Below are 12,660 nucleotides of genomic sequence, written 5' to 3'. Positions count from 1 at the left end.
TTTTACATCCTTCCTTCTATTATCCAAAGCCTCAAGCTTGACAAGTGAAGCTGTCCTTCTTTCAAGCTTACACTGCAGTCTCCTCAACTTTAGAATGACTAAAGATAGAGTGGGTGATCATCTGATGGAACACTTCATTTCAGTCTATAAATGTAACCCTGAGATTCCAGTCATTCGTCATTTTAATTCGTTACCTAGCTCTCACATTTCTGTACTTGGCCTGCTGCAGTATTCCAATGAAGCTTAATACAAACCGGAGGAATAGCACTTTACCTTTCAATTAGACATTTCCGTATTCATTATCGACATTTAATAATAATTTTAGTCACCAGCATTTTTTTGTTGTTTGTTCAAGTTTCCCTTTTATTATTTCTTTTACTTTGCATTCGGACTGCTGCTATCATACCATTCACACCTCCTCTAAACATAGCTTTTGTTTCTCTTATGCCTCATTAACATTTCCTTTTGTCATTTAATATTTGGTCATTTAATCTTTCCTGTCATCTACCCTATCACATCATTTTTGTTTTATTCTAGTTTCCAGATTCAGTTTGTTTAAAATGAATTTGAAATTCAATTGCAGTTTAGTCCTGCTTAGGTGAAACAAAATTTATATTGCTTGGCAGTTTCTCCATTTCAAAGAAGATCAAAGAACAAAGAACAATACAACATAGGAACAGGCCTTGCGGTACTCCATGCCTGCGCTGACACGTTTGCTCTTCCATATTAAAACTGTCTTCACTGAAGGATCTATATCTCTCTATTCCACTCCTTTTCATGTATTCATCCAGATCTTGCTTGGACGTTGCTATTGTGTTCACTTCCACCACCTCTTCTCTGGCAACACGTTCCAGGCACTCGCCGCGCTTTGCGTGAAAAATTTGCCTCACATGTCTCTTTTAAACTTTCTCCATCATACCTTGAGCCTGTGACCCTACTAATTGACCCTAACACCCCTGGGAAAAAGCCTTATATATTCCATTCTATCCAGGCCATTTACAATTATATAAACTGCTAGCAGGTTGCCCCCTCAACCGCCTACATTCCTATGAAAACTAACCCAGTCAATCAAACCTTCCTACACAGCTAAACTCTCCCATTTCACTTGGAGAGAGTGTTTGAAACCTTGATGATAACATTAGAAACAAAAGGATAAGTGTTGCATTTTCTGCAGTTGCACAGCAATACCACTGAACGTGATTCAGTATATCCCTGATACTTTGTAAACAAGATTTGATGCCATGTTTGATTTCAGCTGCACATATTCCTCACCAAAGCAATGAAATGAATAATAATGAGAATATTTTACATTCATACCATACAAGTGTGAGGCAATGATCATCTCCACTAAGAGAATCAAACTCTCTCCCCTTGTCATTCAATAATATTATCAACACTGAATCTCACACTATCAACTTCCTGGGGTGGGGGTTACCGTTGCCAAGAAACTGAAATGAAAGAGCCATGCAAATATGGTCATTACTGAAGTATATCATAGACCAGGAATTATGAGGTGAGTAGATCACCTTCTGACTTTCCATAGCCTGTCTACAAGATGCAAGTCAGGACTGTGATAGAATACTCTCCAATTACCTGGATGCGTTCAGCTGTAAGAACACTAAAGGAGGTCAACACGGTCCACAACAACACAATCTTCTCACCAATGTTTTTTTTCTTATTATCATCCAAATCTGCAATTTCTCCCACCTTGAACATCAAGAACAGCAGATGCTGGAAACGTGACTAGCTTTAAATTCTCTTGCAAGCCACGCATCATATTGAATTGCAACTAAATCAGAATATGTTCTCTGTCAATGGGTCAAGACCCTGGAATTCCCTTTCTAACAGTACTCGGAGTGCGTAAGCATGAAGTTCAGTGTTTCAAGAGGAAACCTCACCACCACTTTCTTGAGAAGTTAGAGATGGGTAATATATGCTGACCTTGCTAGTGATGCTCACATTCCAATAATGAATATATTGAAAAAAATCAGTAAATATCTACTGCTAGAGCATTTATGCATAGGAAAAAGGAACTACTAGGCAAATAATGATGAAAGTCCAACTAGTTTGTCTTTTACCAACTTAGTGCTCACTTAATGACAATGGAATGATCAACTAATCATATCAATCTATCTCCATCAATTATGTCTGGTGTCGTGTAGACTAATGTAACAAAACCCAAGCAATTGAGAGCTATGGGAACGATACATCCTTTCAAGCATGCTGCGCTTATCACCTGTCATGGCTGCAATTACTTGCGCACTGCATCCTAAAATGTTATTTTCTGAAAGAAATCTACCCTATTTGCATTTAAATGAATCAATACTAACTGCCTCCCCTATCTCCCTGGGGAGCCTGTTCCATAGATTGACCACTCGTTCAATGAAACAAGGGGAGAAAGGGCACCAGTTCCAAACGTAATGAAGTAATATACATGCAACGTTCTTAAAGAGCTGGTTATTCATGGCAAAAAAAATTGGAGTGGACAAAGCACTTCAACTGCTTGACAGATTCAATTTTAATTTAATGGTCATGGTAGAATGCACAATTTCTCAAAAGCTCACTTGTGGTACACTTTCCTCTCGGTTAATCACATTGGTCTAAGTGCTGCATTCAGTGAAATCTTCTGCAGCAAAAATGAAAGGTAATAAAAAACAACATTGTTTCGTGGTTGTAAAGAAATTATTTCATGAGTGCAAGGATGCTGTATTGTACAAACTACAGCACCAATTACTATCTCACATCCAAAAGGATGACATTGTGCAAATCTGATTTTTTAAATAGATTTTCTGTAACCAAAGTTCCTTTCATTTGAGACATGTGATCAGTTATTGAATTTAAAATGACATTCAAAGCATAATTAGAAGAGAAAGTACAACACAGTGAAGCTGGGTAAAAATTACTGAATAATTTCTTTTCATCAGAGTTGCAGAATTACCATCCATGTTGTATTAAAAATTCATGCAAGTTGGCCTATAATATTAAGTCACCTGGATTGATGGATCCTTTCAGGTAGCCAATTACATTCTGGATCGTTCTATATTCCGACACTGTTGCCACTTCCAGCCTGATGGTTTTACTGACTGTGTTCAAAATAAAACAGATTTAGTATTGGATCATAGAAAAAGTTAGGTACACAGTCAGAAATTCTTACTCCTTTTGATTAGCCTTTTGATTATCAGTATCATGGATGCTGTGACCAGCTTTATGATAGACATTAACACAAGTTGAATCATGAAAATTGCAGAGTTGCTAAAATATCAGAATCAGCACCCACAGCAGTGCTTCTGTTGGCCCTTCTGTGAACAGCAGATACACATGTTTGGAGTAAGACCTGGTCATTATAACTGGGATTTCTTTTTGTATTTTTTTTTAAATAAACATGGTGCATGTTTGCTTTGTTTACTATATCACCTTCACATCATTCAGAATGTGCACAACGCTACTGACGCTGATGTTGCTCTATGGTGTGCAGGCAGAGCCAAGTCTGTGGCACCATGGGTCGGGAAAGAACAAGAGTGGAACAGCAATAGTGATAGGGTTTAATACTGAGAGGAGAGCATGAAGTTTTCAAATGATACAAAAAGTGTTGTTTGGTTGAAGAAGAAAACTGTAGACCTGAGGAAGGTATCAACAGATTGGTTAAGCTGGTGAATCATGGCAAATGGAGTTCAAATTGGACAATGAGAAGTAATGCATTTGGAAAAGGCTAACAAGATGAGAGAATACATAATAAGTGGTTGGATGCTGAAACGCGTTTAGAAACAGAAGATATGTTCACAGATTCCTGAAGTGGCTGCACGGGTACATAAGACATTCAAGAATGGTTAGTCATTATTAATTAAAGCACAGAATATAAGAGCTGGGAAGTTGTGCTGGAATTGTTGTCATAAGCATTCAAACTTACAAGATGGTTATATTTTCAAATGTGCCTTAAGCTTGACGTAAAAAAAAATTACAGATAAACACCTCAGCTCAGACTCATGCATGTGTGATCCAATTGCCACAGGGAGAGAAACTCAAAACACAAACCTAATAAGGTTGGGTGGCAGTGTTAACACCTTATCACAGTATCTCAAAAGAGAAAGAACAGCCACTGTTTGAGACACAGAACTAGTGACATCACTGCTATAGGACAACAGAAGGGAACTGCTTTTGTGTTAATGACCAGGGATGATGTCCTTGAGAATTCAGTTTCTGTTCAAATGAAGGAACTAAATAGATGGGGAACTTGGAAGGTTAAGGAACAAAACAAAATTGCTGGAAAAGCTCAACAGGTCTGGCAGCATCTATGAAGAGAAATCAAAGTTAACGTTTTGGGTCTGTTAACCTTTCTCACAACTCATAGAAACTTAAGGAACCGACTAAACCTGGCAGGTGATAACGGTGTCCAGGAAATCTCAGGATGAGTAGAATAATTGCCAAAGAACAATAAGTTTTGACCTGGCATAACAGGGGGAGGTGAAGCTCCCCTGAGAAAGCTGGGAACGTCTGTGTGTAAGAGATAACAAGGTGTAGAGCTGGATGAACACAGCAGGCCAAGCAGTATCAGAAGCAGGAAGGCTGATGTTTCAGGCTTAGACCCTTCAGAAATGGTGGAGGGGAAGGGGTTCTGAAATAAATAGGGAGAGGGGGGAGGGGGATAGAAGATGGATAGAGGAGAAGATAGGTGGGGAGGAGACAGACAGGTCAAAGAGGCGGTGAAGGAGCCTGTAAAGGTGAGTGTAGGTGGGGAGTTAGGGAGGAGATAGGTCAGTTCAGGGAGGACGGACAGGTCAAGGGGGTGGTCTGAGGTTAGCCGGTAGAAATGGGGGTGGGGCTTGAGGTGCGAGGAAGGGATAGGTGGGAAGGAAGGACAGGTTAGGGAGGCAGGGACGAGCTGGCTGGTTTTGGGATGCAGTAGGGAAAGGGGAGATTTTGAAGTTTGTGAAGTCCACATTGATACCATTGGGCTGCAGTGTTCCCAAGTGGCATTTCGGGTGGCATCGTTGTGGCACTGCAGGAGGCCCAGGATGGACATGTCATCTAAGGAATGGGAGGGGGAGTTAAAATGGTTTGTGACTGGGAGTTGCAGTTTTTTAGTGTGAACCGAGCGTAGGTGTTCTGTAAAGCGCCTCCGCTTGGTTTCCCTTACATAGAGGAGGCCACACGGGAACAGCAGATACAGTATACCACATTAGCACATGTGCAGGTGAACATCTGCTTGATGTGGAAAGTCTTATTGGGGCCTAAGATGGGGGTGAGGGAGGAAGTGTGGGGGCAGGTGTAGCACTTCCTGTGGTTGCAGGGAAAAGTGCCGAGTGTGGTGGGGTTGGAGGGGAGTGTGGAGCGGACAAGGGAGTCACGGAGAGAGTGGTCCCTCCAGAAAGCAGATAAGGGTGGAGAGGGAAAAATGCCTTTGGTAGTGGGGTCGGATTGCAAACGGCGGAAGTGTCGGAGGATGATGCGTTGGATACGGAGGTTGGTGGGGTGGTACGTGAGGACGAGGGGGATTCTGTTTTGGATGCTATTGCGGGGGCAGAGTGTGAGGGATGATTTGCGGGAGGCATGGTCAAGGGTGTTCTCGACCACTGAGGGGGGGAAGTTGCGGCCCTTGAAAAATGAGTGCATCTGATATGTACGGGAGTGGAATGCCGTGACTGCCCCTGTTATGATACATATCAACAAAAGCATTACATTGCATGAAAGTGACGTATTTTGGTTCTGTTAGTGAATAGGAAATATAATCTTTTTGAATGGCCTATTAATTAATAAATGACCAAAAATCAGACATTACAGCAAAAAAAAATTAAGATTGAAATCTTGTGCGATGATTTACTTCTGTTGGTAATTTAGTATACTAATTTATTTTTGTTATTATCAGATTCAGGAATGGTACACAAATAATTCGTTAGACCATGGCTTGAACACTGCTGATACATTTTGCCCCCACAGTACAGAAAATATGCGAATGCAGTAGAGAAGAAACACAAAAGATTTGCAAAGATATTACCTGGACTAGATAAATTTAGTTGTGTAGGAAGATTGGATGGGCTAGGGTTCTTTCCTTTGGAACAGAGGAGATCGAAGGCAGACCGAATTGAAGTTGTCAATACTACGAGGGCTCTAGATCGTGAAATGAAAGTGTTATTTCTCCAGGTTGAGGGCTCTATAACCAGGAGTCATAGGTTTAGGGTAAATGATTTAGGGGAAATTCTGAATAGATTTGATCAGAACTCCTTACATGCAGAGGGTCATGGAACCCTGGGGCATACTGTCGTAAATGGTGGGAGAGGCAGTAAACTTCAAAACGTTTAGAAAGCACTTGGGCTTGCACTAAATGCTGTCGCAATAAATGTTTTGGACCAAGAGCTGGAAAATGGAGTTGGGCTGAATAGCTCCTTATGTACTCTAAATTTCCATGTTTTCTATAAGAAAGTTGTCTTGCAATGACTGAGTTCAAATAAATGGTTTGGCTTTTGAAATTCCACTGCCAGAGAAGTGGATGTCATCATAAGCTTTTCTATTAAAGGACCATTTTCTAATTCCCAGAAAGATCTTGTGGGTGAATAGTTAAAATACTGTTCATGACGCACTACAGCTCCAATGTGTAAAATAACTGGCTTTTAACATTTTCAGGCAGCAGCAATCAGTTCATTCAATTGCTGTCTCATTTCTGCACTTTAAGGCACTGTCAATCAGGTCGCATTTCACTCAGCAGCAGTGTTCACTGATTGACAGCTTACATTGGCCTGAACAATATAACAGCTCTTCCACCTCTGCTCACATTTGTTTTGAGAGCAAAGCTTCTGCTGTTAATATAAACAAATAATATGACAATGCATTTTTATGAATTGTATCTAAATGCAAAAAAAGGAATAACTATGTATTTTGCTCAATAATTTGTTTTATTTTGAAAGGTTTGGGCTATGTAGAAGGTGTAACAGTGACGCTCTCAGGGTTTACCATTTTACAAGCTTAAACTGACAAGAATGTTTGCCACTGGCATTGTCACAGACACTTAAAACTGAGAAGTTTCAGGTTCAGACCTTTTGCTGATGAGTATCAGTCCATCACCTGATTGCTCAACAAGAAACAAGTTTGTTTTTCCTGCTCACACGTATAGAACATAGAACATAGAACATAGAACAGTACAGCACAGAACAGGCCCTTCAGCCCACAATGTTGTGCCGACCATTGATCCTCATGTATGCACCCTCAAATTTCTGTGACCATATGCATGTCCAGCAGTCTCTTAAATGACCCCAATGACCTTGCTTCCACAACTGCTGCTGGCAACGCATTCCATGCTCTCACAACTCTCTGTGTAAAGAACCCACCTCTGACATCCCCTCTAGCCGTGTAGTAAGTGTACATCAAAATAACTTTCTAGTAATAGCAACTTTCTGAGCAGAAAACTGTAGTAAGTCCATTGGCAAGGGTGAACTGCTAGTACTGTTCATTTAGCACTGTCTGTATCAGATCTGTCCCAATTCAATCAATGAAAAACTAATTTCATCCGAAATATCAACTAGAGTCTGACATCAGTTAACAAAGTGAAAAGGACAGCATCACTCCAACATTAACAGCTACTAAACAAGACTCCTCTGCTTTCCTTGTAGGGAAGGCTGCCTGTGTGATTCTGAATTTTCTGAAGGGTCTAGGCCCAAAACATCAGCCTCTGCTGCTGCTAGGCCTGCTGTATTCATTCAGTTCTATGCTTGTTACCTTAGATGATATTTATCCTTGAGTGCAAGGAATCGGAAGGGAGACTCACGAGACACCGATAATCATTATGAGGACACTGGGGAAGTATCAGTAGGAGGTTTACAAGATAATATGATGTTCACATTGTCAACCACAGGACTATTATTCTTACTTCCATCCCTTGCAAAATTATTTAGTCAATTCTGAAGAGTAAGTTTGTGAATCATTTGTAAAATATTGACTTGGTAAACTGTAGTCAACAAGGAATAAAATGAGTAAGATTCTGAGTGAGTAGCCTCTCAAATATTTTGAAGAAATAACAATCCAAATGCAAAGCCCAATGAAATGTTACCAATTTCCCAAATCATTTGTAAAATTACTTACAAAATTCACAGAATTTTTTAATCATGAAACTGGCTGTCATGAACATGAAATAGCAAGAAATGGACATTTGCTAAAGAATGTAAGACCTGCCTGTGTTCGCCTTACCAATCTGCAATACTGCACATTTATCCAAATCAAACCCATCTGCCTATTGGCCCAATTGATCAAGATCCCTTTTTCATCTTAAATAACCATATTTCACTATACAACCTATTTTGGTGGCATCTGCAAACTTAATACCCATGCTTTCTAAATTCTCATCCAAATCATTTACATCAATGACATACAATGGTGGAGCCAGTAATGAGCCCCGTGAAACACCACTAGTCACAGGGCTCCAGTACCACTCTCTGTCTCTTACAATCAAGCTAATTTTGTATCCAATCCAGTTGAACAAAATGGCCACAGAACGATAAGGGTTATGATCAACAGTGCCCAAAATCACCTCCACAAATATGAGCGGGAAACTGCGTGCCAAAAATCTTTGTACTCCAATGCAACCGACCAAGAATGGACAACCACACTGGAAAAAGCCATCAGCATGCAACATCAAAAGACCAGAACAAAGAAATGGAATAGCCCTACAAGAAAAACTGTCCAAAATCAGCCACAACAATGACATTGATGTAACAGCGCTATTTACATGCATGACTATTGACTGAGCCAAAGGGACAATTGCCACATTGCTGGGCAAATCGGGAAGGTAGCCACACCATGAAACCAACAGCACCAACAAGGACAGCACCACAAAACTGCTGGGTCTGTGCCTCACAACCCGCTTCATGTTCAATGATCATATATTCAAACAAATCAATGGAAAACCAATGGGATCCCCAATATTAGGACTGATTGCCAAAGCAGTAATGAAAAGGTTAGAACATACAACCCAAACTCTGGTTTCAGAATGTAGATGACACCTTCATGATTATCAAATGCACAAGACTAGAAGAAACCCACCAACACATAAACAACATCCTCACCAGAATAAAATTCACAGAAGAAGAGGAGAACAATAACTGAATACCCTTCACAGACATAATGATAGAACGTAAGAACAACAGGGAACTCCAGACTAGTGTATACAGAAAGATCACACGTATGGAACAGATATTTAATTACTGCAGCAACCACCCCAGCACCCATAAATGGAGCTGCATCAGGACATTACTCAAATGAGCCACAACACACTGAAGCAACCCGGAATTGCACAAAGCGGAACAGGAGCAGTTATACAGAATGTTTAAAAGGAGCAGATACCCGAAAAAGCACAATCTGCTGTTACCTCCAATGACAGACCACAACAAGAAGACACAGTATGGCCAGACACATGAGAGACCCTACCGTATATTACAGGCATAACAGGGATGACCACAAAACTACTCAGACCCCTAGGTATCAGGGTAGCCCACAAACCAACAAGCATCTTGCATCGGCTACTGATGAACGTAAAGGATTCCATTCCCACAACCAATAAAACTAATGCAACATACAAAATACCATGCAAGGACTGAGAAACATTACATAGGCCACACTGGAAGAAAATTGATAATAAGGATACATGAATACCAACCAGCCACCAAGAGACATAACCAATTCACATTGGTCTCAATACACATGGACAAAGAAGGACGCAAGTTTGACTGGGACAGCACATCCATAACAGCACAAACCAAACAGAGACATGCCAGGAAATTCCTGGAGGCCTGGCATTCTAACCAGAACTCCATCAACAAGCACTTTGAACTGGACCAGACATTCAAACCACTAAACAAAACAGAACCGGAAGTGATGCAACCCACCCCAACAAACTGAGGCATACAAATAACAAGTGGGACTGAACACCAACACTTCACCGGAGGTGTACTTATGTTACCTAGCAGCATGACAAAATACCTGCAATCAAACACACCGGCTCAGTGAGCAAGTCCCCAACCTTTGGATCCAATTGGCAAGCTTACCCTGAATCCCGTGTGATCTATTAACCAGTCTACCATGCTGAGCCTCGCCAAAGGCTTTACGAAAATCTACGTAGACAATGTCTACCACTCTGCCTTCATCTATCTTCTTGGGCACATCCTCAAAACCTCAATCAAGTTAGTGAGACATGATTTCCCACGCACAAGGCCATGCTATCACTACTTAGGCCTTGCCTCTCCGAATGCATGAAAATCCTATCACTCAGAATCCCTTTCAACAATTTCCTGATGTCATACTCATTGGTTTATAGTTCCCTGGCTTCTCCTTGCAGCCTTTCTTAAATAAAGACACAACATTAACCACCATCTAAGTCTTCCAGTAGCTCACCCATGGCTGAAGATGATACAAATCCCTCTGCTAGGGGTGCCACAATTTTTTCCCTAACTTTCCACAATGTCCTGGGATACAATTGATCAGATCCTGAAGATTTATCCACCTTTATGCTTTTTAACACCTCCAGCACCTCCTGTTCTGTAATCTGGACTCCTTTCAAGACATCACTATTCATTTCCCTGTGTTTCCTAACTTCCATATCTTTCTCCACAGTAAAAACTGACACAAAGTATTTGATTAGCATCTCTCCCATCTCCTGTGGCTCCACACATAGACAACCTCATTGATCTTTAAGGGGCCCTATTCACTCTGCAGTTGCTCTTTTGATCTTAAGGTACTTCTCAAATCTAAGTGGATTATCCTTAACCTTATTGCAAATGCTACCTTCTCATATTCCCTTTTTGCCCTCCTGATTTCCTTCTTAAGGATGCCCTTACACCCTTTTGTCAAACAGAGAGACCTAGAGTTTCAGGAACGTAATTCTTTGAAAGTTGCATCTCAGATAGACAAGGTGGTTAAGAAGGTGTTTGGCATCTTTGCCATCACTGCTCAGACCATCGAGTAAACGATTCAGGACGTCATGTTACAGTTATACAAGACGTTGGTGAGGCCTTTTTCGGACACTTCTGGTTACCCTCCTATAGGAAGAATATTATTAAATCGATCATGATGCAGAAGAGATTTACAGGGATGCTCCTAGGACTGGAGGGTTTGAGTTATAAAGATATCTGGATAGGCTGAGATTTTGTTTTCATTTGAGGGTAGGAGGTTGAGGAGTGACCTTATAGAGATTTATAAAATCATGGAGGGGCATTGTGAGGTGAATAACAAAGGTCTTTTTTGTGGAGAAATTCAAAACCAGAGGGTGCAATTTTAAGGTGAGAAAAGAAAAATTTAAATAGGACCTGGAGGGCAAATAACAACAAAGTAGAAGTTGATGAATTTCTAATTCCCAATGGTTATCTGTATTGTATGGGTAAAAGGCACCAGCCGTCATCATCAATGGTTTGACCAGCCATCATCATCATAAATGGAGGAGTACACTCAATGGGCTGAAATGGTCTGCTCTTGTTCCTGTGTTCTTATGGACAACAGATAAATGGTCCTGAGAGTAAGCTACATCTGAAATAATTATATTGCCCAAGAGAGCAAGTACACAGGACTGTTCAAAACAGTGTATGCTTAGGCTCGGGCAGAATTGTCCCTGTGTCAAAAAAAATATTGGCACAAGAGCAATTTGGCTTCATTTCTGGAAATTATACTACTGCCAGAACAGAGATGTGAAAACAAGCAGATTGTTCAGTAAGAGATTATGCCAAGTTTTCAAAACTGTCCAACGTGATGCTTAAATGCTTCAGTTTTGTCCAAATGTCTTGTGTGGGTTATTCAACAGCTTTAGGAGTCGTCAGAGGTATGGATGGATGAATTCAGAGTAATTTTAGTTTGAGAAGGGAATCAGGCAAGAAATGTATTCTGTCTATCACCCATACTGTTTAACGCTGTGAGAGGAAAGGGAATGAGGATGGTGCATTTAGTGTTTACCAGAAAGATTTGACTCTATCATGGGGGATTGTCACATATGAAATCTCAAGTAATCACATTTATAGCCACGAGAAAGAAAATAGCTAGAAGACTACGGTGGGCCCACTAAGTCTGTCTGCCAATCCATTATTGCTGATACCCCACTTTCCTGCCTGCTCCCTGTAACCTTTCATCCCTTTACAATTCCAGAACCTGTCTATCTCTGTCTTAAAAGACCTGGCCTCCACGGCCTTCTGCAACAATGAATTTCACCGGCTCGCCACCCTCTGACTGAAAAAAAATCCTCCTTAATGCAGTTTGAAAGGGTCATTTCGGGTCCTAGTCTTTCCTATCAGTAGAAAAATCTTCTCCACATGCTTTATCCAGACCTCTCATTATTCTGTAAGTTTCAATAAGATCCCCACTTTATCCTTCTAAATTCCATCATGTACAGAACATGAGTCCTCACCTACTCTTTAAATGACAAGTCCTTCATTCCCGGGATCATTCTTGTGAATCTCCTCTGGGAATCCTCCAAGGACAACACATTCTTCCTTACATATGAGGCCCAAAACTGATCGTGATATTTCAAATACAGACAAAGGAGACGGTGGGCTGAATTTTAACCAAAACATAGCTAAGTATCAATTTTGAGGAATTTCATGCAATTTCATTAACTCTTCATGAGTTAACTCACACAATTTTCCACTGAACACCTTATTACCTATGCCCCATTCCTTGGCGTTGTTCTCACACTGT

The 12,660-nt window shown here is 40.7% G+C and overlaps 1 protein-coding gene across 3 annotated transcripts in view; it reads right to left on the bottom strand.

Moving 5' to 3' along the window:
- LOC125457683 (inactive N-acetylated-alpha-linked acidic dipeptidase-like protein 2) overlaps window positions 1-12,660 on the bottom strand; it is an 823,004-nt gene that overhangs the window by 243,423 nt on the left and 566,921 nt on the right. For all 3 annotated transcript variants that reach the window (XM_059651091.1, XM_048542236.2, XM_048542239.2), the window contains one exon: window positions 2,991-3,083. In XM_059651091.1, the coding sequence (XP_059507074.1) occupies window positions 2,991-3,083 (93 nt within the window). The remainder of the gene's footprint in view (window positions 1-2,990; window positions 3,084-12,660) is intronic.

This window comes from Stegostoma tigrinum, chromosome 14 (genome assembly GCF_030684315.1).
Source record: "Stegostoma tigrinum isolate sSteTig4 chromosome 14, sSteTig4.hap1, whole genome shotgun sequence".
Taxonomy (NCBI): Eukaryota; Metazoa; Chordata; class Chondrichthyes; order Orectolobiformes; family Stegostomatidae; genus Stegostoma; species Stegostoma tigrinum.
The sequence above is the reverse complement of the archived record's forward strand: the minus strand, read 5'-3'. Positions and strand labels throughout refer to the sequence as shown.